The sequence below is a fragment of the Argopecten irradians genome, chromosome 1, assembly GCF_041381155.1.
Source record: "Argopecten irradians isolate NY chromosome 1, Ai_NY, whole genome shotgun sequence".
Taxonomy (NCBI): Eukaryota; Metazoa; Mollusca; class Bivalvia; order Pectinida; family Pectinidae; genus Argopecten; species Argopecten irradians.
Window position 1 is genome coordinate 34160034 of NC_091134.1, and position 27179 is coordinate 34187212.

The following is a 27179-nucleotide window of genomic DNA, read 5'->3' on the forward strand; positions in this document are numbered from 1 at the left end:
GCTAGGGAAGCTTTGCTTCGCGGAGCTACTAAATTTCTTGTGTTATCTGCATTATATTCCATTTTGAAAATATAGGAATCGACTTAGAACATATCTCAATAGAATTAAGAATTTTATGCTTGATTATAGTGACGAATTTATGACTGCCTTGTCAAAATTAGCTAATTAATTACTCAGTGTTTTGATCTCCATGTGACGTCACATTGTTTCACAATGGCGGAAAGAGAAAGATTGCCAATCTGATAGCGACAAATTTTGTAGGTTCTAGAAGACATTTTGGAGTTTTGCTCGCCTGTAGCGGCGTAGGCGAGCAAAATGTCGTCTCTCCTTTGCTTAAAGCAAGACGGTGGGAGTGTACACATCCACGACAATGATGTTATCCGGGAATTAGCTGTTGACAGCCAAGATCACTCTATGTCTATCGTAAGTAACGAACCGATAATCTCAATAAAATTTCAAACAGAGTTGACATTTAAAGAATGATATTTTAAAATAGAGCAACAAATTGAAAAATGGATTAGTGAAATGACATTTATTACGATGTACATTATCCTCATTTCTTAATTAATTACATTATCATTGCTTTAGGTTAGCCTAGCGAGGCCCCCAATATTGATTATTAACTTACATATTGCCACGTACTACAGCCTCTGAATTTCAAAGAAAATTTCTACCGAAAAACACATTACAATCCTCATTGTTTCTGCGATGTACTTAATTATGTAAAAACTCAACTGACATTATGTTCTCTCTTGGATTTCCTTAACATCTAGAGGAATATCCCACAGGATTGTCGAATTATCATATTTGGCTGGGATGAAGTGTGCTTTTATACTAAAGACTGATGCCCAGTGTGTACTATACACGTGCAGTTATGTTAGTAACAGTAACTGATTTATTACAAGCATGTCCGTTTAATTGCTATTAGCAGTTGATTAAAACATAATTTTAAGTTTATATTAATCTACTGTACATGGCCAAAGATGAACATTTGAATTCATTTGTCATCAATATCATATTATATATCCAGTTGATGAACAAAATTGACACAAGGGGTCGGAAATCAAGACAGGCAGAGGTTGTCGAGACCACAAATGGAGATGCAGGGATGGACTCACAAAGTCTTATCGGACAAACCATGAGGGTTCAGGATTGGCTGAATGAGAAAACAGTCAAAGGGCTACAGGTATGTTAGTTATAACGTTTATGATCAAATTTAATCATTTCTGGGAAAATTTTCATAGCTGAAAATAAATTTCTTCATACAAAAAATGTCAATAATGCACAACATGTGTAATTTTGTTGGATATTGTATCACAACCCATTACACATATGCAACTTTTTGATTTTAATCACATATTTCATTTCAACACACTTGTCACTTTTTGATCCATGATGTTAGTTATGTATATACATGATATGATTTTAAGATAATGAAAATTTGTACCTTCTTAAAGTTTACATTGAATGTATTGCTTTATTCTTGGTTGTTTAAAAATGATGATAAATCCTCTTAATACACAATGGCTAAGTCCAAGACTAAGTACATGTGGGGAGCATATTTCCTGTTGGATATATTATGATCTGTACGGGTATTACATGCAGACAATTAGTGATCTTTATAAAATGTAGACTACTAAAGACATTGTAGTTAAGAAAAATATCATCAACCTTTAGTTTATCCTTTACTGATATATGTACTTATCTTAGATTCTGAAACCACTGACATGTATTGTAACTATAATGCTAGTTTATGATTCTATATGGACAACTCTGACTGTATACCTTAAAATTACCTTCCCTGTACTTTATCACAGATATTTTAACTTTCCCCATAGCTGATTTCATATTACCTATACAAATTGTAGAACATTAGTTAACTGAAAATATATATTGTAAATTATAAATTCATTTCAAATTTTAAACATTTCAAAACTATAACATCTATTCATAAAAAGATATATCAATAATTGAATAAAAATAATTACAGTAAGTATTCTTAGACAATTTGATTTCATTTCTGATCTTCACTATTTATATTCAGATTTTCTTTACAAAACCTACAGTTCTATCAATATCAAACTATTTCAATAAAGTTCAGTTTTGCAATTGGCTCAGGAATTTTTAGTGATTCTTATTTCTCACAAATTTACTATCTTTATCGACCTTTATTATTATTCTAAAAAATTCATATCTTTATACATTGTAAAATATATATATATCTGTATAATATGACCTGCTACAGCTGCATGGTCCAATTTTTATATTACAGTTCTCTATACCAAATGCATGGTTAGAAAAACAGGTACAATATGTATACGAATTCTACCTTTTTTCCCTTTATTTTACTCTTTATAAGCTTGTAGTTAAACTCTCTCTAATTACTGACTGTTGGGGATCTGTTACTTCTAAAACTGTTTATGTTGTATAGTTCTTAGGTTAAGAAAAATGTCAAAAGACATACTTGACCAATGTCACCAAGATGTCACTAAAAGCCAACCACCCAATGGCCCACATATATGTTACAGAAAGTCATGCTCTCAATTTATCACAATACTGAAATATTTTGTTTCATGGTGAAAGCACAAATATTGTGAATTTATTTCCATGGACAATGCTTGGTGAATGTAAATCTTTTTTTTTTTTAATTTCTATATTTGGTGTTGTGACAACAGTAGTTTAATTTTGAATCTCAACTACTTCCATTAGAAGATCTTATAATTAATTTCAGGTTAAAAAACATTTAGTCTTTTTTTACCCAAGTTAATATTTATGTTTCACCCAGGATAATTATTCCTTGAGATGTATAGCTGTTTCAGTAATATAGCCCAATATAAGATAAAAGTCTGTTCAATATATCGTAAGATCTATTTGTGGCATATCAAAGGCTAAACCTGTTACTACAAAAATAGCTATTCAAGACATCCCCACATTCAGTGAATGGAGATTATATAGACATTCCTATTCCACAGCATCCTTGATAACCCAGGGACAGAAATCGTTTACTGATATCATCAAGAATGTATATTAATATCTGGGTTACTGAGGATGATACCACAGATGGACATGGCTTAACCTGCTTAGAATTTTCAGATTTGTTATGAATAGTAAAACAATACCCATTTTATAATGGAATAGTATGTCACTTTACGATGGTTTTGGATCTCAAGCCCTTGTATAGCACCATGTAGGGTTGGGAGTGGCACTTGTAGGTACCAGCAGAATGTATGTATCACATGACATTTCACGGTTATTAGAACATTTAGACACAGCACCTGTAAATTCACCTGTTGGTGTCGGCCATTAGAGTGGTTGTCTAACACACCATGTTGACAACGCTCACTATATTGGATAGTTGATATGCTATAAACTTTTGTAAGTCACAATGTTACAAAATATTTCCCAGTAAAAAAAGTTTCCATCCAAACTGTGACATCTGCATACAGTTGAAATACAGTTTAAGTTGGATTAAGCATTGGGCTTCAAAGATTGCTATGACAATGTTTTGAATATGCAGTAGAATCTAATATCTTACTCTTTAATCTTGTACAATTTCAAAAATCATTTCAATGGTTCTAACCAAATTGTTCACGTAACAGACTGAAATGTAAAAGAAAATACATATGAACAGTCTACATGTACACATATAAAACACTCCACATGTATTTTACTAAACCAAATATATATAAATAATGACCTCAATATATATATATGCAATTGTATTACGCTTCTCTTCTGTACTAGGAATTGAAATCTAAAACCAGATCTATCTCCTCGGCAAAGAGCAGTGTTTGTGGTGAAGGGGTAACCTATCTCAATATCAGCATGGTTCTTCGTCTTCTTTCGTTGTTTTATTAATTTTCGTTTAATTCAATTCTGTTTATTTTTCTTGTCAAAATGTTTATAATATTACATTTTGATACATTAACAGCCAAGTGAAACATGGGTTCAGGTTTGCATGTCAAGTTTTACTGCATGGATCTGTTGATTAATATGTTGCTTGTTTGTAATTAATTTAATTTGCTACACCTGGTATGTTTTAAAAATTAAAGGAAATTGAGTTCACAATTGTCTAATCCTTTTTTTGTCTATTTATAGAAAGATTGTAAGAAATTTAGAAGAAAATAAATTCAATAAAAACACCTTTTTAACTACCACATATTTCTAATTGATAAAATTTTAATTTTCAAACAAAAAATTCAAAAATAAAATTTAATAATAAGGTTATTTTGTGAGCATAATGTGAAAATACCAAAATTTTGCTCCAAACCTAACAATGCAGCAATCCCTACCTACTCCCAAGAACAAATAACTCTGTAATATGCAAAAATGGAATGAGGCTGCATAAATTTTATTATTGTTCTGGAGATTAGACAATTGTTTCTTAAGAGATTGAGAATGTTTGAAATTTATATGACGGTAATAATGCATGTGTTTGAAAGCATTTTAGTTGATTTGATACAGCTTTATATTAAAATTTTGTTCTTAATTGTTAGATAGATATGTAGTGTTTTAAACAGGGTGTAGATTATATTTGTGTTGTATTTCATTCATTAAAATTGAATTTGGTTTATGGCTGGAAGTAATTTATTTGCATATATTAATTAAGCTTGCTTTTGATTATAATAATTTGTTTTATGTGAACATAAACCAGTATAATAGGATTTAAATATTTCCATGGTAACATTAACAACTAGTATTCCAGTTATCAGTTTAGACATCCTGCTCTTTGGAAAAAAGAAATAAATATGTACTGATGGGGATGGTACATGGTATTGATTTATTGATCACTAAATTGTAATTGGTTAATTAATTGATAAAGCATTGAATTTTAATGTTAATTAGATAACAATGGTGACAGAATTAATGATGATTGGTGTTGGATAGTATAAACGTAATAATCCCTTTCATTTAGAATAAGAGTTTGTCATTTTTTTTATTATAAACTTCTTGCAAAATGTTGAGATAATTTTGATTTTCATAATTTCTTAGGAGAAATCTGATGTAGAGACCAGAGAAGCACGTAAACTGTACGAACCTCTCCTACAGACTGAGGATACATTTGTAAAGGTATGGTTCAAGGTCACACTGTACACCTAAAGGTCATCTTTATGTCAATTATTCACCTTCAAGATCACACTGTACAATTAAAGCAAATTGATCATCAGTATATCACTGGTTCAAGGTCATATTTTAATCCTGAGGTCATCTATATGTCCATAGTTCAAGGTCATAATGTATACCCGGAGGTCATCTCAAACAGACATCAATTGCATAATAAATGAAAATAATTGAAATGATATTTAAAGTCTGTTCATTCTGTAAATTAAGTTGTATTACATGTATAAATAACAGCTAGATGCTTCAAACCATAAAAAATTAAAATGTAAGGAAAAAGTCCTTGAACTTCCCAAAAAGGCATTTATAAAATTCCTAAATCGAAACTGTAAAAGGAAAAATAATGTTACAATTTTCTGAAATATGAAGGTACAGTACTTTTGAGCTGACACCAAGTCAATCCTCCAGAATTTACCTATTTGTTATTGTAGGTAGTTACTATTGACATCTTGAGTTAATGTTTGTTTTTACTTTACATTGTGGCCTTTAAAGGGTTTTAAAGTGTTTACCTGTTTATAGAATACACACAGTACGATAGGGTAATGAACAACAAACATATACCTTAGGTATTCAAGATTATTTGGTTTTCACTAAACCTTCCAATAATATGCTAATTAGATTGGATTTCCAAACAGCCCAATATTGGATTAGTTTCAAGTCTAACTGGATTTTCAGGATAAGATTGAACAATTATAAATGAATGTTATTTCCAGCACTAAACATACCTATTGATATAGCCATTATTGGTTCCAAAGTTTTCCCATTTCTCACAGACCTTATCAGCAACCATTTTAGACAAACACCATCACAAACCTAACACACCTTTCTTGACACAATTGGTCTAAATACACACATTAAATGCTATAATGGCTGCCATTTTGGGGTATACATTTAATAGTTATCCCTGTTTGGTTTAGAAATTTCTAGTATGAAGTATTTCTTAAATTATTTTTCATTTACTCATTTGAATTAGAGTAAATTATTATTTGAATTTTATATTTCCATACGATAAATATGTTCCAAGAGTACTTTCATATTGAATTGTACAAGAGTAATCAAAAGATAATTAGCAATCCAGGGTCTAGCCAATTACAGCTGTACATATTTACTTACCAGTACATATATTCTTGTAGCAATTTAAAAAAAACTAGTTATCTGAAGAAAGTGTTGTCATAAAACTATAGCGACAGTAATTATTTGCACAATTACTTGATATTAATGAACCTAACAAAGACTGACTCAGAGTGGTATGGACGACAAATATTTAGGGGGTTGCAATAGTTTGGTTTTTAACATCCTATTAACAGCCAGGGACTTTAAAGGACAGTCAGGGGGAGCAAAGCAAGAGTACCCCCAACCAGTGGTCAGTTTCTGGCAAGTGCTCTATTAACCCAGAGGAGAAAGGTTTGTGATTATGTCGGGACATATGAACAACTCTGCCACTGCAGTCCCAGGTTTCAATGGCTCTGGGTTGCAAGTTCAAAATCTCACTTGGGGCAAATACCATGCATGAACTGACAATAGGGTGGTATTTTTTATCTGGGTACTCCGGATTTACCTCTAAAACCTGACATATCCAGAATGATACTGTCTGTTATTACGATATTACATACAGTAAACTAAGCCAAAAAAAGTTACCTACCATAAAAGGTTACAAACTTATATGATGAATGTTTTTAATTCAATTAGAATATCTTTGTCATTACTCTTTAAATAATATCCAAATGTACATATTTTTTTACTGTCACAGAATCTGGAAGAATACATCACTTACAAAGATGTAATGGAACAGAGGAAGAAGGAAATGCTACATAAGAAATGGAATGACAGAGTGTTTGAACCCCTTAGGAAGAATATAATTGAAGCTATGGACAGTGATGACTGGCCTGAACTTGATAGGCGGAAACGGGAACTCCACAAACAATACTTAGAGTTTACCAATCAAAAGGTAGGCAAGCCAGGAAACTCCAAATGCACTAACAGTTCTAACAGAGTTTACCAATCAAAAGATAAGGATGCCAGTAATTCCACTAACAGTTCTAACAGAGTTTACCAATTAAAAGATAGGAAAGCAAGAAACACCACTAATGGTTCTGATAGAGTTTACCAATCAAGAAACACCTCTAATGGTTCTGATAGAGTTTACCAATCAAAAGATAGGAAAGCCAGAAACACCACTAACAATTCTTTTAGAGTTTACCACTCAAGAGATAGGAAAGCCAGGAACCCCACTAACAGTCCTTTTAGAGTTTACCCCCCAGATAAGGAAGACAGGAGCACCACTAACAGGTCTGATAGAGTTTACCCCCCAGATAAGGGAGCCAGAAACACCACTAACAGTTCTGATACAATTTACCAATCAAAAGCTAAGGAAGCCAGGAAATCTACAAATGGTGCTTTTAGAGCTTACCATTCAAAGGTAGGGAAGCCTGAGTCTAACTTGATTTGCCCTTTTCTACTTCTAGCATAAAACTTCTCGCCCTGATTTATCGAAACTAACTTAAGTCAAGAACTGGCTTAAGTAAAATTTTCATATAGGTTACGTGAGGAGAAAAATTTAAGTTTTGACTTGTTCTGTACTTTTGTTTCGAAAAATCAGGGCTAGATAATTCAATTTTTTTAGCTCTTCTGTTTCTGGGTGCTCTTCTGTCCAGGCGCAGGGAATCTTATGAGAAGATATCCATTTTAGAAGAGTGCAAATCAAGTTGGCCTTGTGAAAAAGTTGCTACCTATCAAAATGAAGTCAATGTGTAATTGTTATATGTACAGCTATGTACCAGGTAGTGACTATTCATACTTCAATAACCTTGAAATTTTATATATGACCTTGACCTTTTGTTTTATCAGGGTCATGTGTTCTTGGATACCATGGATCCAGAGGAGTACTATGCCCAGGCCCTTAATGGCCACCGACCTTCACCTATCAAGGTACCACTATTGATACAGTAACCATTGTTTATCATGCTGTGAAATATCACGATATTATCTATTCTCTCTTTGTATATTACAGAGTTATCTCCCTTGTGGGGAGGTATTGATTGCGACCTCTTTATTTTGTGAGCGAAAATCTCATCAAGTCTCTGAAAAATGTGACGTTGCGTTCACATAGGGATTGAATGTATTTTTTTAATTTTCATAACGGCTATGAATAGCAGAAGCTATTTATATATACCATGGAGCACTTTGTTTGAAATCAGCTGATCGATGCAGGAGAATCGTTGTATTCCTAGTGTATTCATAGTGTTTTCATAGGCAAATGTTTGTTTTCGTCAGTTGGTTGATTCATATAGTGACGAAACACTTAAAATGTAAATATAAACACATGACGTCACAATCAATACCTACTAGAAAGGGCAGATAACTCTGCAATATGCAAAGAAGGAATAATGTTAAATCAAATATCTACAAAATTGTTTATATGTATTTTTTCATGATGTAAGCTTATCTATAATGTGGTCACACCTTTCATATTTGCTATTGAATAGAAGAGTAAAATCTAAATTTTTATAAATAGTTCATTTCTATATATTCTCCAATGTTAAAACGTAATTGTATGGTCTTAGCATGCATGTGCTAAATTGGACAAGCGGATAGCAGCGGCCAAGAAACATTTTGACCACCAACATTACAAGGTAACAGGTCAATTGTGCTGTACCTGACCTTTGACCTCTAACCTGTGACCCCTACACCCACAACCGGAGGTCTTTCAAACATGTACCCACACAATTTGATTTGTTTTGCAATATTGTTTTCACACTGCTCAAAATCCCCCACAAACTTTTAATGGACTACTTCTGTTACCATTCATTACCTGGCAAGTTTTGCAATTTCCATGACTCGTTCAAGATTACCATAATTCCAGATTTCTGAAAATATCCACCAAAATGAAACTTTTGCACACCTCTGGTCCCTACTAAACACTGTATGAGCTTGCTGTTTATTATAACTGATAGTTACATGTGACACATGTGTCTTAATTGAATTTGTAAAATCACATGTGTGCATATGTGTAGTTGTATATATGATGCATGTTACAGAAGTAGGTTTGGAGTTAATGCATGAAGCTTGAATGTAGTGTATACATGTGTAGTAATAAGCAGATCCAGGAATATTCCAGGTCATACACAAAAAGTCTTAAAATTCCCTTTACTCTGGTGAAGCGAACTTCCTTTCTACTAAAGAATGCGGCGTTGCAATGTCTTCCACTTCCTCTGATTATACAGTGTAATTAGTTATGGAATCTAGCAAATAGAATCACCAACTGAAACCCTTCCTCTTTTCTCTTGAGTATGGTTGATATACAGCAATGGTAGTACTTTCCTTCCTCCTATAGATGGCGCTGCACAGCCTGCATGTCTTCCTTCCAAACAATACATATAGATGGCGCTGCTGTCCTCACTTACATACAAAGTCCCTGGCAATTTTGTCCAAACAATTTGTACCAGGTGGTGGTTTACTTTTCAGTTCCCTGTTTTAACTACAGGTTTACTAATCTTTGTTAAATGGCCCTCAGTATTCATAAATACAAATTAGTAATAAATTTCATCCACTAGTTGGCCTTTAAAGCTCAAAAGAAGGAAAGAAAAGAAATGTGTTTTTATTCTTTTGGTATTTCTCATGTATTTCACAGCATACTTTTGTACTCTTATCATACAGTTATACAATAATTCTTTTTTTTCTGTGACCTTCAGTTCTTGTCAAGGTCAACAAACTAATGAAATTTCTCCTACGGGTACCACATGTGATTTATTTGCAGCACTTAAGTAACAGTCTGTATGTGTGTTGTATAATTAATGAATTCTACAGTATATACATATTATGTATGCAGGCAGTTGTGTTACAAGACATCGAGGATGTACCTCAGGTTGGTAACCTTTCTGTACCAGACGCAGCCCTGGTACCTGGCTGTGTTAAAGGCAGCATATATCAACTTAATGCTTATAACTATTAATAAGAACCCAGTCGGCCATATGACAAGATAGACCTTGACCTTCTCCCTGTGGCTCTGATCCCTTCTTTCCACTAAAGACAAGGTCAACCCCAAACCATGTTTCCCTTTGACCTCTATTTGTTAAGCTCCAATTGTAATTTTCTCTTGAGTCTTAATTGGTGTTACCCATATCCTTTAAGCTCCTATCTGTGTTCCCTCTTGTGATCAGCCAAAAGTTTAATCCTTAAAACTCCAAAAATGTGTTTACTTATAGGGCAATTTAAACATAACCCCTTCAATCCCAAACGTTTTTCCTTCTAGGGGCAGCCATAACCAAAACCTCTGATACTTATTGTTCAAAGCCACACCACACTAGCTAACCCTGATTTACAAATTTTATAACATTTTCTGACTGTCAATAGTAAAAATTTGTCCAGGCTTTGTAAATTTCATTCACACTTGAGCAGTTTTCAAAAAATATTATGGCTGAAATGTCTAAACTTTATATTAGGGTTAGCAGATGTAGTGGCTCCTTGAACAACAGGCTTTTCTCATAGTTCAGAGTTATCTTTGTTGAGAGTTATCTACCATTTAGAGTAATCTACCATTTGGCATTATCTACCTATGGGAGATATCTACCCTTGGGAGTTATCTACCCTTGGGAGTTATCTACCCTTGGGAGTTATTTACCCTTGAGAATTATCTACCTTTGGGAGTTGGTATTGTTTTTGTACTAGTAAATATTTTATTAGAGGACAATTTAATTATCCCCCGCCCAACGAAGTTGGCGGGGGATATACAAATGGGTTCCGTCCGTCCGTCCGTCTGTCCGTCCATACGAATGGTTTCCGGAGCATAACTCTAAAACCAGTAGAGATATTTCCATGAAACTTCATACACACATTGGTCTTATGATCTAGTAGTGCCTTTTGCTATTTTTGGGTTTTCATTTTTTGCATTTTTTCCGTAACCATGGAAACATTGCTGAAAATATCATATTTTGTACCAGGTTCGTTCCGGAGCATAACTCTAAAACCAGAAGAGATATTTCCACGAAACTTCATAGACACATTGGTCTTATGGTCTAGTAGTGCCTTTTGCTATTTTAAGGTTTTCACTTTTTGTACTTTTTTCTGTAACCATGGAAACATTGCTGAAAATGGCAGATTTTTTGTGTAAGAATCGTTTCCGGAGCACAACTATAAAACCATCAGAGATATTTCCATGAAACTTCATAGACACATTTTATGTAGGACTTCTGATTTTGTATTATGCTTTTTATTTAATATGCATGCAGTAAAACTCAGATATATCAAACTCAGTTACTATGAACATTCACTTAATTCCTATGTAACTCGTCACTGTTTAAAACAAATCAAAAATCGCACTATTAGCTGCTGAACTTTGTTAAAGCTAAGATCAATTCTGGTATTTTTCAAAGAAGCAAATGTTTTCAAAGTTGGTTTCACTTTGTTAAAAAAGACATAAATATGTTTTGTATATATTCTTCAATTGCAGTTGGGTTTTAAAATACTTTCCCTATACTCTTACTAGCATATAAAATTAATGCATTAATTGATTTAGCTCTCCATTGGCGGGGGATCTGAATGACTATGTCCTTGTTTTCTTACAGAATCTTCCTAAATGTTATTTTCTTTTAAAGAAATTATGGAAAAAATGATATCAACAATCACAGCTTACTCTCAAGAGATGATGATTCTGAATTAAGAAAAGAAAAGACAGAATAGTTTCCCTATACCTGATTTAACATGCCCACATGTAGCTGTTGTGGAAATGATACCAGGAATGTTTTCATTTGTAGAACAAACGATGTAGATTAGAATGACCTTGTACTGAAAATCACTCTCAGATACACTTTATATGTTAATCTTAATTTCTTTGACTTTTTGTAACTTTTATGTAACCATTGAAAAAATTGTTTAATTACTCACTGGGTTTTTTTTTAAGAAAAAATTATATATAACAAAATAAAGAAGTTTTTCACTGTTTGACAATCCCAAAGGGAGGTAATCAAAATTTTATAAACATGTCTTTACATACATTCTGTACTATGATTAGTTTGACCACTATTTTAGTCTATCTAAATGTGTGGAAAACATTATCCTGAATTATGTTATCTTGTAGGTTGTTCCACCTTATGTACTGAGAGTGATTTGATTTGCACTACTAACAGTTGTATTGTAGACTTAATACAGTAAAACATTCTTAGTGTTGACTGAAAGTGAAGCAAATGCTTCCTGGCATATTAAAGCAAACTTTTGTTTTTTTGGTTGAGCTGTATTATCAAATGGTCTTATAACCACAAATGTCCTATGGCTTTGTCAAATAAAAGAAAACTATCATAGACAACCCATTCACCCCTGATGACATAGTTGAACTCTTTTTATTCTAAAGATTGAACAGTTTATTATGATATTTTAGGGGTGCATGAGTGAATATCCAGCAGATGTTTTTCTGAGTTGATATGTTTGAGATGGAAAAGTTTGGTTTTTATTTGTCAATTCTGAAAATAAATGAAAGAACAATGAATAACTTGTAAAATCTAAGAATGTTTTACTGGATGCAATTCATAGGTAGCGGTCACAAGGAAAGAAATAACATAATGTGTAATTTCTTAGATACCCAGAGTCAATCAGTAGAAACAAAACTTACATCGAATGCTTCTGGACAAAGCTATGAAGAAAACGATTATATGAAAAGAATTTTAAGATTTAAGACAGCACAATTAATTTGAAATTTAACTAGTTTTTGAAATTGAAATTGAAGAGATACAAAAATTCTCAGTATCCTCTGTTCAAACCTGACTGTTTGAATATTCCATCTTTGCATATAACACAGTTAGCTCCCTTGCAGGAAGGTATCCATGATGTCATTTTTTTTTTGGTGCAATTTATGTCGTTTTCTAGTTTGCTCCCAAACAAACGACGTCACAATTAACACCTACCTGGAAGGACAGATAACTCTGTAATATGCTACTAGACTGCTAATCGTAATTTGAATACTGATGATCTCTGTCAATGTTTCTATGTATATTTTGTTTCTACTGATCATATAGACTTATCATTTATCAAATATCTTAAGGAAAACAATCTGTTGTATTTGACACCTTTGTATATCTCACACCAAAGAGTGCTGTGTACCGTATACCAACTGAAGTCTTGAGTGTGACAGATTGTAAGGTGTCAAATAGGGCAGGCTGTCAGTATACACAGTATATCCATTAAGTTTTGTCTAACTGACTGGTATAGCTGTAACCTCGGTGATGGTTCACATTGTGTCAGCCATTCGTACTACGAGTGGTTGATGACTGGTAGTGAATGGTTGAAAGAGATTTGCCTATTAACAAGGGTGGATCATTTTGCAATTGTTTATAGATTTTTTTTAGACATTTATGCCACTTGTACAAGTTTTTTTATCTGTTTTGTTTAATGTTTAATTCATATAGTTACCACCAATTAAGCACATTTTGTCATTAAGATTGCTTTTGATTTTGATAACACCAATTTCAAAATTATTTGAAATATTGTACATTTAAACATCTCATTATATGATTGATTGCACAAGTGTCATATTGAAATTCTAAAGGTAATTCTAGGTTAATGATTATCATATTAATTATTAATGAATTAGATTTAGAATAGGAAATTAGAGAAAGTAGATATTACTTTTAGACTAGGCTTGGAAACAACTATGTTTGTAATATTGATACATGTATAGAGTAATTTTGTCTTATTGATTGTAATTCAACTTCATTAAGAATTAGTAAAAAATACTCTCTTTATTCTATTTAGAAATAAATGGTATAATTTGTAGTTTCTAAGTAGAGTACTGTTTTGAACAATCTGGTTATCTTTGTGTAGAATTCCACTTCCTCTATACTCAATGCAGAATTTCAGAATAATCATCCAGCATAATCTTTAATATACAACTGATATATATGATAAATACTTACATGTAGTATCCTGTCCACTTTCTCTAGGTATCTACCGCGGCCCTAAGGGATCCATTGTTGTCCCAAGGAAGACAACGCAGCGCTGAAGACAGGACAATCCTTCGCTGTATCACTGGTTACACTTATACAGATAAGGACCTAGAACAGGTGAAGTTACCTCCCCTACCACTAGTGCCTCTTGGCCGTCATGGAACTGACAGCCTCAAGTGGCTAGAAATGCCACTACACAACATTGAAAGTACACCACGAATAGCCAGCAGGTATTTATCATATTCTGACTAGTTTTTTTATCTTTTTTCTAAGATTTCCTTTTTTTCAAAATTAGTACACATAGCCTAAATTGAATATCACCAGGACCAGAATATTTGGTCTATATGGTAAGGTTTCCAGATTATACAGGTATCTAAATCTGACAAGGGCCAGTTTACAGAGTATATGACAAGTTATACTGTTACTGTAAAAGTTAACTGTGTAATTCACAAGATGAAAAAAATTATATTGAGCTGAACATTTATACAAAAGCAAATGTGTTTATTGCTCTTGTAGGCGTAGGATGCGAGGGACATTCAACACGAGTAACTTGGACTACAGTACCTGGGAGAAGACACCCCAGGACAATCACCAGCGTTACAAGGAAATGCAGATCCAGAGAAAACGGATATTTCAGGAAACTCCGCCTTTTGGAAAATCTAAAAAGAATGTGCGCATAATACCCCCAAATCCCTCAACTCCTGCTGAACTACACCGAGAACATACGGAACCTCAACTTTTATTAGAACCACACCCTCCTGTAGAGCCTCACCCACCACTAAAACCATGTCCACCTGCAACGGCCCCTGCAGAAACAATGGCCGTGAAATCTGTACAGTTCACAGACAATGTACCTACGGCTGTGCAGACCTCTTAATGTTGTGTTATATAGTTACTATCAAACTGATCTTCTTGTTACTGTTTAAAGCATTTATTATACAAAAATATCTTAGAGACCATGGCAATGACCAGAAGTTGCCTTATATCGTTGGTATCCATTTCTGGTACACATTTCTAGCATTGTATGTTATTGTCTATAGTGCTGTTGCCTGTGTTTTGTTTGTAGACGTTGAATCTGTCATATTGAAGCAATACGGTCAAAATAATTTTTCGGCCTCAAATGATATTTTTTGTCCGAATGATAGAAAGTTAGTGAACAAACTTTTGATGGTTCTAAAAAGAAAATGAAATGTTTAGTTAATTTGAGAAATTTTTGAGAAATAAAAAAGTTAAAGATAATGATTGTTTTGAACTCTTTGGAGTTTTGTAGTTAGTTGTAGTTTAGTCAGTCTGAGACTGCTTGTTATAGTATAACCACAATATGTGGATTATAAATGTGTTGAGTTAGTTAGCACGGTGCTATGTACTAGTCATTAGTTAACTCAACCTCCGAACCCGTCACAGTGTCATTGAATTTTTAAACCATCTATTTCTTGGACATGACAGGACTAAGTAAGATGTCACAGACACATGTGCAAGCTGTTTTGGTTACATCATGTAGCCATTTTCTTTGACACTCATGTGCCCATCTTCTTGGATACTACAAATACGGCTTTGTTCTTGGATGGCACACATGTCCATTTAATAAGACACCAACTTGTCTGTTTTCAAATGTCAGTATGTGTTTATCTGATTAAACACCACACATATGTACTTAGACATCACAAATGTGTCCTAATTTGACACCATACATATGTCTGTTATTGGACACCATACACATGTCCATTTGACTGGATATTATACCATCCTTTTAGATGTGTTTGTTTTGCTTGTCTTGTTAGCTGCAATGTTTCCAGTATGTCCTAACAGCAGAAACCCACTCATACTAGTTCTATCATATAATCTAATTATTTTTTTGTGCTTTTGAAATGTGTTGAGTATTAATTGTTCTGCAAGATTTCATCATCAATCTATGGATGAACCACCACAATATATGTATCACCCTGCTTGTTCATTTTTGTTTTGCTTTTTAAATTTTAACTTATTAAAGTGTCTATAGTCTATATTTACTCTTTTAGTCACAAAAAATTGCTCACATTTAACGTAATGATCGCACAATCTATGCCGAGAACTGTTTATATATAACATGATAACATCTTTCACCCCTGAAATTTCATAATGGATTAGTCTATTCTGTGTTTCATAAGAGCCTAAATGTGTCTTTAGGGGTGAAAAACCTGTTGTGTTATTGTGAACACTGTCTCGCCATCAGCTCAGTTAAGAGAAGTGAATTGTATTTTTGACTCTATCCTATGAACACTACTGAGTGCCTTACACTGTACATTTCCGACCCCGAGTTACACTGCAGATAGAGAAACAGTCTATGTGAAATCTATCTTATTTTATTTTCATGATATGAAAGAGACACCAAATACTGATTTTTTTTTTTTACACATTGGTGCATAATACAGATACATGCATGGTATTTCAGCTTTTATTTTACATTGAACTGTTCTTATTTTCGCAAAATAATTTTGAAGACTTATGAATTACCAGTCGATTTTTTTTTTATATCTTGATATCTTATTCTTAAAGTGTGTCTATCTTAGTTTTCACTTTGATGTTCATGTACAAGGTGATGAATTTTTATGAATTCATTTATTTTATAATTTTCTTTTTTCTTTGATGAATCTCGCTGTGTGACAGTATTGCCTTACATACCAGCTCCTCTTTTTAGAATTGTAACTGTATACTGTGGGTGATTTATTAGTGTTATGGGTACAGACAGCAGATGAGGGACCAGTTGCTGTGAAATTTTGTTGTCGATGTTAGGAATCTATGCATTGCTGTTTTAAAATGATCATCTGTGATACTTCGATGTTGACTAGCTTGTGGCTGGTTCAGTATTTTATGGTAAATAAAGGAGTACAATCTGTAAATCAGTTTGATTGCTTTTTACCATTGATTATTCATTGCAAAAGCTATACAAAGAATGATGTGTCCCTGTCTAAAGGGAGAAAACTAAATATTCAAGGGAGATAACTGCAATCTTGGTAGGGTCAATGTGACAAATATTAGTAAACTTGCTGCTGTAATGCCTCCAGCTTGTGGAAATTTACTTCTAATTAATCTAGCAGTTTTGTGTATGTAAACAAGAGCGAGAGGTATTACAAGCACAAAAATATTGATACACTTTATGTTTTTGCTACATATTTCATGCATTTTAAATTAGTCCAGTCATTTTAGTGGCTTTATTTTTCAACAGATTTGGATGAATTTTTTTGCTTTGGAAGAATATTCTTTACCAGATGATAATTCAGTTTCATTGAATTTGACAAAATATCATTGGATTTGAGACTGAAAATGTACAAATATTGTCAGAAAAAGTGAAAAATAATTCAGAACAATTCTTACAGCAAACATAAGATGTACTTGACAAATATAAGCTGTAAAAATTCAATGAAGAAAATCAAAATGTATGAAATATGTAGAAAGAAATTACGATTTCAACCTGCAAACACATTTGCTCTTATTTGACTTATTGTTCAAGAGCATGGTGGGCTACATACATAATTTCATATGACTTGTTGGTGTATTCATATAGGGATTAGCACTCCTTGGAAGATATGCAGATAGCTTCTGCTATTCATAGCTGCTATGAAAATTAGAAAAATACATTCAATCCATACATTTACATTAAAATAATTTATTAAAACAAAAATCATTGAAAGGTTATTATATTGTTTCAAAAATCATGATATCCATATACAACGAGAAACAAGATTAATGGAACAGCTGGATGACAAAGTTGTTCCACAATGTCATGTTTTCAAGCTTCCGCCCTATTTTTGCAAATGACAAACAATAAACAGGAAATATAGTTAAAATAAGTTTTGATTGACTTATTACACTAAACCTTAGTTGATTCTATATCAAGAAACAACACATCAGAGATTATACATTAAAATATTGTGGGGGCCAATTTTATTGATATGAAACTGGTGTATTGTTTGAAATCAGCTGATCGATGCAGGAGAATTGTTGTATTCATAGTGTTTTCATAGGCAAATGTTTGTTTTGGTCAGTTGGTTGATTCATATACAGTAGTGACGAAACACTCGGAATGTAAATATATACATGTACAATATGTATTAATCTGTCCTAACAAATAACAAAGACTCCTGAATTTGTCGTTCTCTTCCATTAGAAATAAAATCTATTTATTAGATTTCTTGATTTCTTTACAAAAGTCCTGTAAAGCAAATCATATTGATAATACAAAAATAAGTTTTTTTTATTGCATATGTAATTAGAATGAAGATTGCCACATTTGTTTTATATTCTTCTGACACTCACTCAACTCCACACAAAAATTTCACATATTCCCGTAACGGGCCCCCCGTAACTCCTTTCACACTGCCACACTTAAATATTTACTGTTGTACCAAAATCTTCAGTGACATAAAGCTTGTACCCTAAGACATGGCATAGACAGATCTGATTACATATCAATTATAATTCACTTGTACAAAGTGATTAAATAAGTTCATATTTTGGATAATATAAAAACACACACGAAGTTGATCAATTAGTACCATATTCTATTTTAGGAATTTGCATAATGAGGGCACTTGATGAAAACCTACTTTTTGATGGCCTTGTGAGCCGTCTCCATGAGAGACAAAATGATCAACATTCCAAGAAGGCAGAGCTGATCAACACTTCTTAAACAATTTAGTGTATAGCAAATCACATTTACTCTGCCCTAAACATTACAGTACATGACAAAAAGCTAAAGTTGTTGATGCTATTTATAGGCAATTGATTCATATGGTTTAAAATTAAACTATTGTTCCTGCTTTTGTCAAAACATTTTCATAATCTGTCATATTCATTTATATTGTGCTTGCTTTATTACATTCACCCGTATCCTACCATTCCTGAAAATATAATATATCTTCTGCTTCTAGATGGATATGCCAGTCTAGTTGACATATGGAATCAAATTTATGAGATCAATATGAATTAAGAAAAAAAAAAGTTGTATAATAACTTAGAGTTATCTCTGTTTGTTGATAGTCATAAAGACTGTTATAGGCTTAGTTTTGATAAAGTCAGAGTGCTTATACAGTTGTACATACGTCAAGTATTATGTAATTATCACCATACACCTCCACATCTTTAACACATAATTCACTCATATGCAAGACTGTTTGGAAACTGCCTTAATGGACATCAGGAACAAGCTTAAAGCTCAAGCTCAAACATACACGTACACACATTATTAAAATCACTCTATCATTATTAAAAAAAAAAAAAAAATTTAACACACATACTGTTAATTTTCAACCTCAACAATCAATTTTAATACATAATTGTCAATCTCATCAAGTCACTCATTTTCATAAAATTAATTCCATATCATGTGATATGTAAACAACAGAAGCAATGCAAAATAATTTTTGAAAAATATAAATATATATTCACTTACAAAAAATTGTATAACAAAACACATTTACAACATGTCACAAATTACCATTTCAGTGGTAGGTTTTCTTATTCAGTAAAGGAATAGCGATTAGCAGGTTATCAACAAAATATCTTATAAAGTCATCGGAATGGGATGTATATATGACAGAATAAAAGCAATTAATTAACAATTAGATGGTTTTTCGATACTCAATAAGACCAAACTGTCTTTTTAATGTTGGATTTGATTGGACATTTGGTTTGAAACCTTACCAGTAATTTTGATTGGATGTTTAATTCATCATTGGCTCTTATTGGATAGTTCATACAATCTGGTAGCTATATATATATTAGTCTAAAGATAAATACGGATAGTAAAACTATATTAGACATTATACGTAGTAACAAAGGGGCACAACTCTAGGAAGTAGGTTTGGTTTGTGCCTAATGATTCCATGCCCCATGTATTGAGGGGCAGCGGTGGCTGAGTGATTAAGATGTCCCGACAAATTGCCACAAGCCCTCCACCTCTGGGATGCGGGTTCGAATCCCATGTGGGGCACTTGCCAGGTATTGACTGTTGGTCGGTGGTTTTTTTTACGGTTACTCCGGCTTTCCTCCACCAAAAATACTGGCATGTCCTTACATGACCCTTGCTGTCAATAGGACGTTTAAATAATAAAACCAAATTCCATGTATTGGATTAATGAAAACACTGAAAAAGTTATTTTTACTAAATTAAGAGCTAAAGACTCAAAAAGTTCCAGAACCTATAGAATTGATCAAATGAAACTACAATTCATAGGAAATATTCTTTGAACCTGACCACATTGTATGTATAGTATTGGAAATGTGAATATATTCGCAAGTGTTTATAATTTCGCAATCTGTATGTGTATATATATTTTGCGACATCATTTTTTTTTGTTTTTTTTTTTTTTCAAGATAATATTGAATGTTAACCTTTTCAGAACATAATTCAATATAGACATTAAATCTTAAGAGGGGTGGTATCTTCATGCCAAAAACATTTGTGTAATTAGCATAAACCATGTTTACAAAAATCAAAGCTTCATCTGGATTTCTCATTGGTCTCTTGTGTGTACCGATATTTCATTTTGAGAACGATCTGAAAACACGAAACTGCCTTGAGGTTGGTCTGAGCCTCATATATCCAAAATGAAAAAGAAAACTACATTGTATATTGAATGTCCTCTACAAAAATCCAAATATCATATTTCCTCGTACTTAAATCACAAACATACACATGTTATTCACCATCGGTCAAACAACGACTTAAAGTTGTTCTGCCAAAATTAAATTCATAGCTCACTCAAACTTAATAAGATAAAAATATGAAAAGGAAAAAAAGAAAATCTGGGAATACTGATCGTCATGCTTATAAACACAATCACAGATAATCGGGACACGGATGCGTGGAAGTGAATCAAATGGTACGTCAGTCCAATAAATGGTCAGTCTACCTCAACCCACAAAAGAGAGGTCATATGGTTTTCCTAGACCTAGGTTTTCTGTTAATGTTAGCTCCGGATTAGATGTGCTGGGCGAACGAGATCGGTATAACGTGCATCGTAATTTGGCCAGAAATCTGGGGAAAGTTTGGCGGATCCCGGGACAAATGGTTCAATAAGATGTCTGTTCATCAAGGCAAATCTGTCAAATAAAATATCAAAAATATACATATGTATGTTTAAATGTGTTCATAAAGATAATTTTACAATTCCTCTCTCAAAAACATTCTTTGCGAGCTTGCCAATTTTGTAACAAGACAAAGAAATGTAGCGGCCAGACCAGGGTTCAAACTCGGGACCTCCAAACATAGGTCAGAAACTGTTCTACTGATTGAGCTACCACAGGTCACCAATGATCGACCTATTCCAGTCTCTTTACACTTCCATACAATAATGATGAGATTCATTACGACAGCACTATAATAAAGAAATTAGGAAACAAAAGAATGCTTTCATATTTATCAAATCATATTCTAGACTTGCATGTTCAAAAATGACAATTCTGCAAATAATGCTTTTAGATCAACAAGAAACTTGTGAACCAAGAATTAAGCTTTTATGTCAAATGCTGCCTAAGGAAATAGGTGGAAAAGCTGCCAAAGTACTTTATGGTAGAATTATATCAAACTTACTTGTTGCCAGTCACTCTGAGTAGGAACTTCCAGTAAGCAGGCCTCAGATTGTGGGGCTCAACAACAGCCTGTATAATGAATACCAGGTATAAAGGATTAGATAGTTATTAGTTTACCACATGACTCCATCTATTACTTAAACAAGGACATAGTCATTCAGATCCCCCGCCAATGGAGATATCAAAGCTGAAGTTTGATTGTGGAGACTTATGTGTATGAAAAAAAACAGGAAAAAGGAAATTGAGCTAAAGAAAGATGGAGTATAATTCAAGAAGAGCGGGGCTGCAATTGTTGAATCAGGTATACAGCCTTGACATATAGACTATATACACAAAGATGGGTGAAGTTTTGCAAAGTAACATTTACCATTTACCATGATATTTTCAGCAATGTTTCCATGGTAACGGAAAAAGTGCAAAAAATGAAAACCTAAAAATAGTAAAAGGTACTACTAGACCATAAAAAGAATGTGTCTATGAATTTTCGTGGAAATATCTCTGCTGGTTTTAGAGTTATGCTCCGGAAATGAACCTGCTACAAATATATGATATTTTCAACAAAGTTTCTATGGTTACAGAAAAAAGCACAAAAAGTGAAAACCTAAAAATAGCAAAAGGCACTACTAGACCATAAGAACAATGTGTCTATGAAGTTTCATGGAAATATCTCTGCTGGTTTTAGAGTTGTGCTCCAGAAGCGATTCTTACACAAAAATCTGCCATTTTCAGCAATGTTTCCATGGTTACAGAAAAAAGTACAAAAAGTGAAAACTTAAAAATAGCAAAAGGCACTACTAGACCATAAGACTAATGTGCCTATGGAGTTCCGTGCATATATCTCAACCGGTTTTCCAGTTATGCTGCGGAAACGAACCTGTTACAAAAATATGATATTTTCAGCAATGTTTCCATGGTTACGGAAAAAATGCAAAAAATGAAAACCTAAAAATAGCAAAAGGCACTACTAGACCATAAGAACAATGTGTCTATGAAGTTTCATGGAAATATCTCTGCTGGTTTTAGAGTTGTGCTCCGGAAACGATTCTTACACAAAAATCTGCCATTTTCAGCAATGTTTCCATGGTTACAGAAAAAAGTACAAAAAGTGAAAACCTTAAAATAGCAAAAGGCACTACAAGACCATAAGACCAATGTGTCTATGAAGTTTCATGGAAATATCTCTGCTGGTTTTAGAGTTGTGCTCCGGAAACGATTCTTACACAAAAATTTGCCATTTTCAGCAATGTTTCCATGGTTACAGAAAAAAGTACAAAAAGTGAAAACCTTAAAATAGCAAAAGGCACTACTAGACCATAAGACCAATGTGTCTATGAAGTTTCATGGAAATATCTCTGCTGGTTTTAGAGTTATGCTCCGGAAACGAACCTGGTACAAAAATATGATATTTTCAGCAATGTTTCCATGGTTACGGAAAAAATGCAAAAAATGAAAACCTAAAAATAGCAAAAGACACTACTAGACCATAAGACCAATGTGTCTATGAAGTTTTGTGGAAATATCTCTACTGGTTTTAGAGTTATGCTCCGGAAACCATTCGTACGGACGGATGGACAGACGGACAGACGGACGGATGGACGGACGGACGGAACCCATTTGTATATCCCCCGCCAACTTCATTGGGCGGGGGATAAAAAGGTACATTATGTATCCAGTGGAAGGGTGCAGAATATTGCTACCTTTATTTAAGAATTGATGTCCCTATGATGTCTAACTTCATCGAGGTATGAAAGAAATTTTGTTTTCAAACTGTGTAAATCAGCTTAACAAGACAAAGTTAAATAAAATAGTTACATCAATGCTTATAATTAATTTTTCAGACTATTTGACAACACAAAATACATTTAAATGTATCATTCCTAAATCAATACGCAACGTCAATGTCTCTATTGTGACGTCATGTTAACGGTGGGTTTTCGCTCCATTCTCAAATTTTTTCTTCATAGTACAGTAAAACCCCTATAACTCAAACTGCAGGGGACCAGATCAATACTTCGAGGAATACAGGTATTCGATTATTCCTAAGTTGGTCACAATCGATCGTTGACAGTCAAAATGTCTGGTCTCAAATTGTGTCTAACAATGCATATCAATTACATTTTAATTACCGTAACTTTCAGCATTTTGGAAATTTTATGAAAAGGTATTTTTGATAATAATATAAATTTGAAAAATATGTATTGCATAAAATGAGCATTTGAAAATGCTGACGAGAAAGTAAATCATAAGTCACTCACAGCAGAGTAAGCGATCGTCATCTACGTCTGTACATTTTTTCTCTTAAATATATCATACGAAATGAGTACATGTATTTCACAAGTTACATTTATTAAAATCATTATTGTATACATACATTTACTTGCATTTTGTATTGTTTGCCTGTCGAATGAGAGTAAAAAATATTGAACATATATATACTGTAGATAGGCCGACGTAAGCTATTTCTTCCACCTCTTTTATCATTTCACAATCTATATTTTCTATTTACACGGATTAACAACTTTCGTATTTACAGCGAAGATTATTATGATCGAAACATTATTTAATGCCTTTTCTGAAATTTTCAAATAAAGTTAACATCTGCAAGACTGGCTATCGTGTAGATTGGTAATACTGACACCGTTGATTCCTTCAATTACCTGATGGCCTGCATAAACACAGACCGTGAGTTGATGCATGTCGGTCGGTGCAGTCAGTAGTGACAAAGGTAAAAAATATTCTCAAGGGTCGAGACACCTGTTCGACGCATACATGGGTTAATACTATGTTTTTGATGAAATGGGGATATATTACTGTTCAAGGAAGAAGGGGTATTCAACGAATAGCTGTTCGAGCTATCCTGGGTTTTGTTACATAGATATTATAGGGACACGGTCGGGACCGTACATCTAGTTCAATGGATGGGGGGTATTCGAGAAATCCGGGTTTGAGTTAGAGGGGTTAAACTGTGTATGAAATCCGGGTTCGAGTTAGAGGGGTTAAACTGTATATAAAGAAAAAGAATCTGCCAGTCAGAAAGTCGGATTGAGTATGAAAACAAATAAAAATTAATCATATGGGATTGAAAACAATTTCAAAAGTAAATTATAATTCTGAGCACAATATTGGTAAAAAAAATTGATTGAAATTAGTTTTACAAACAAGAGGCCCATGGGCCTTAACAGTCATCTGACTATTGGCACAATACAACATACAGTAAAACCCCTCTAACTCGAACCCGGATTCCTCGAATACCCCCTATTCGTCGAACTGGTCGTGCGGTCCCGACCATGTCCCTATATAATCTATGTAACAAAACCCTGGATAGTTCGAACAGCTATTCGTCGAATACCCCTTATTCCTCGAACAGAAATATATCCCCGTTTGAGCAAATACATAGTATGTACCCATGCATTCGTCGAACAGGTGTTCGGCCCTTGATAATTGTTTACCTGTGTCACACCTGACTGCACCGACCGTCACGGATAACAGTTCACGACCTGTGTTTATACAGGTGTCGTATCAAGCCTTTCGGTAATTAAGGGATTAACGGTGTCAGAATTACCTACCTTCACGATCGACAGTCGTTGTTTCATGCAAACTTTATTTGAATATTTCAGAAAAGGCATTAAATAATTGATGTCTCTCTCGTAATAATCTTCGCTTAAATACGAAAATACGGAAGATGTTGATTCGTGTTAATAGAAAGTACGCATTGTGAAATGACAAAAGAGTCGGAAGAAATCGCTGACGTCCGACTTCCTGTATAAGTTCAATATATTTTTTTTTAATTTCTGCGGTTTTTTTTCAAAAGATATAAACGATACCAACATTTGATAGTGCTATGTACAAATCACATTGACCAATGTTCGTTTTTATCAGTGCGTTCCGTATCTTTTCCCGCTAACCTAACACTCTTTTACAAGGTAGATATAGGTATCGTTGTTTGTTCGTAACTATGCTGGTTAATAACTTTATAGTGTGTATTTATTTTGTAAATGTGTTAAATGATTTTTGTTAATTAAATTATCGAAATTGTACACATTGTCTGTTTTAACCAATATGGTATTTTGTACCACGTTTGACGATCGATTACATTTGATTTACTCTGTCGTCATTATTTTCAAATCCTCATTTTATGTAATACATCATTTTTTCAACTTTATATTGCTATCAAAAACACTTTCATAAAAAATCCAAAATGCTGAAATTACAGGTAAAACTTTTCTATGACAAGAGATCCCAGAGGGATCTTGGCGCCCACCAAAGATTGATCTATGTCTGACAAATGAAAGAGGGATCTTTTCTCTGCTTTTCAAACTTACAATTCTTTTTTTCTGCTTTTCAAACTTTAAACTAATAAAATCCAAGATGGTGGTCGCAAAATGCAATAGGCAGAACTAGGGTCCTAGAGGAACCTACATATGATATTTGAGAACAATCCCTTCAATACTTTCTGAGAAATAGCGGTAACAAACTTTAACTATCAAAATCCAAGATGGCCACCAGTCGGCCATCTTGTTGACCGATCAGTCCCAAAATGCAATATGCACAACTGGGGTCCTAGGGGAACCTACATATGAAATTTGAGAAAGATCCCTTCAGTGCTTTCTGAGAAATAGCGGTAACAAACTTTAACTATCAAAATCCAAGATGGCTACCTGGCGGCCATCTTGTTGACCGATCAGTCCCAAAATGCAATATGCACAACTGGGGTCCTAGGGGAACCTACATATGAAATTTGAGAAAGATCCCTTTAGTGCTTTTTGAGAAATAGCGGTAACAAACTTTAACTATCAAAATCCAAGATGGCTACCTGGCGGCCATCTTGTTGACTGATCAGTCCCAAAATGCAATATGCACTACTAGGGTCCTAGGGGAACCTACATATGAAATTTGAGAACAATCCCTTCAATACTTTCTGAGATATAGCCGTAACAAACTTTAACTATCAAAATCCAAGATGGCCACCGGTCGGCCATCTTGTTGACCGATCAGTCCCAAAATGCAATATGCACAACTGGGGTCCTAGGGGAACCTACATATGAAATTTGAGAAAGATCCCTTCAGTACTTTCTGAGAATTAGCGGTAACAAACTTTAACTATCAAAATCCAAGATGGCGGCTTGTTCGGCCATCTTGTTGACCGATCAGTCCCAAAATGCAATATGCACAACTAGGGTCCTACGGGAACCTACATATGAAATTTGAGAAAGATCCCTTCAATACTTTATGAGAAATAGCGGTAACAAACTTTAACTATCAAAATCCAAGATGGCTACCTGGCGGCCATCTTGTTGACCGATCAGTCCCAAAATGCAATATGCACTACTAGGGTCCTAGGGGAACCTACATATGAAATTTGAGAAAGATCCCTTCAGTACTTTCTGAGAATTAGCCGTAACAAACTTTAACTATCAAAATCCAAGATGGCGGCTGGTCGGCCATCTTGTTGACCGATCAGTCCCAAAATGCAATATGCACAACTAGGGTCCTAGGGGAACCTACATATGAAATTTGAGAACAATCCCTTCAGTGCTTTCTGAGAAATAGCGGTAA

General features: G+C 33.7%; 2 protein-coding genes across 13 annotated transcripts in view; one reads left to right on the forward strand and one right to left on the reverse strand.

Annotated features, from left to right (window-relative positions):
* The window catches only part of LOC138325113 (protein FAM228B-like), a 32767-nt gene extending 15837 nt beyond the window's left edge, over window positions 1-16930 (forward strand). For 4 of the 11 annotated variants that reach the window (XM_069270570.1, XM_069270578.1, XM_069270562.1 and 1 more), the window contains 9 exons: window positions 262-423; window positions 1031-1186; window positions 3745-3804; window positions 4993-5070; window positions 6869-7066; window positions 7966-8046; window positions 8682-8750; window positions 14049-14281; window positions 14568-16930. In XM_069270570.1, coding sequence (XP_069126671.1) covers window positions 316-423; window positions 1031-1186; window positions 3745-3804; window positions 4993-5070; window positions 6869-7066; window positions 7966-8046; window positions 8682-8750; window positions 14049-14281; window positions 14568-14928 — 1344 coding nt within the window. In that variant the 5' untranslated portion in view covers window positions 262-315 and the 3' untranslated portion in view covers window positions 14929-16930. Of the gene's footprint in view, window positions 1-9; window positions 424-1030; window positions 1187-2272; window positions 2306-3744; window positions 3805-3931; window positions 3953-4992; window positions 5071-6868; window positions 7067-7965; window positions 8047-8681; window positions 8751-9946; window positions 9983-14048; window positions 14282-14567 lie in introns of those variants that run through there. The other 7 variants (XM_069270638.1, XM_069270555.1, XM_069270614.1 and 4 more) reach the window with 7 other exon arrangements.
* A 1247-nt stretch (window positions 16931-18177) lies between these two features.
* Window positions 18178-27179, reverse strand: part of LOC138325102 (transmembrane protein 135-like) — a 214829-nt gene continuing 205827 nt past the window's right edge. For both annotated transcript variants that reach the window (XM_069270533.1, XM_069270541.1), the window contains exons 12-13: window positions 21625-21692; window positions 18178-21134 (exon numbers count right to left, since the gene is read on the reverse strand). In XM_069270533.1, coding sequence (XP_069126634.1) covers window positions 21002-21134; window positions 21625-21692 — 201 coding nt within the window. In that variant the 3' untranslated portion in view covers window positions 18178-21001. The remainder of the gene's footprint in view (window positions 21135-21624; window positions 21693-27179) is intronic.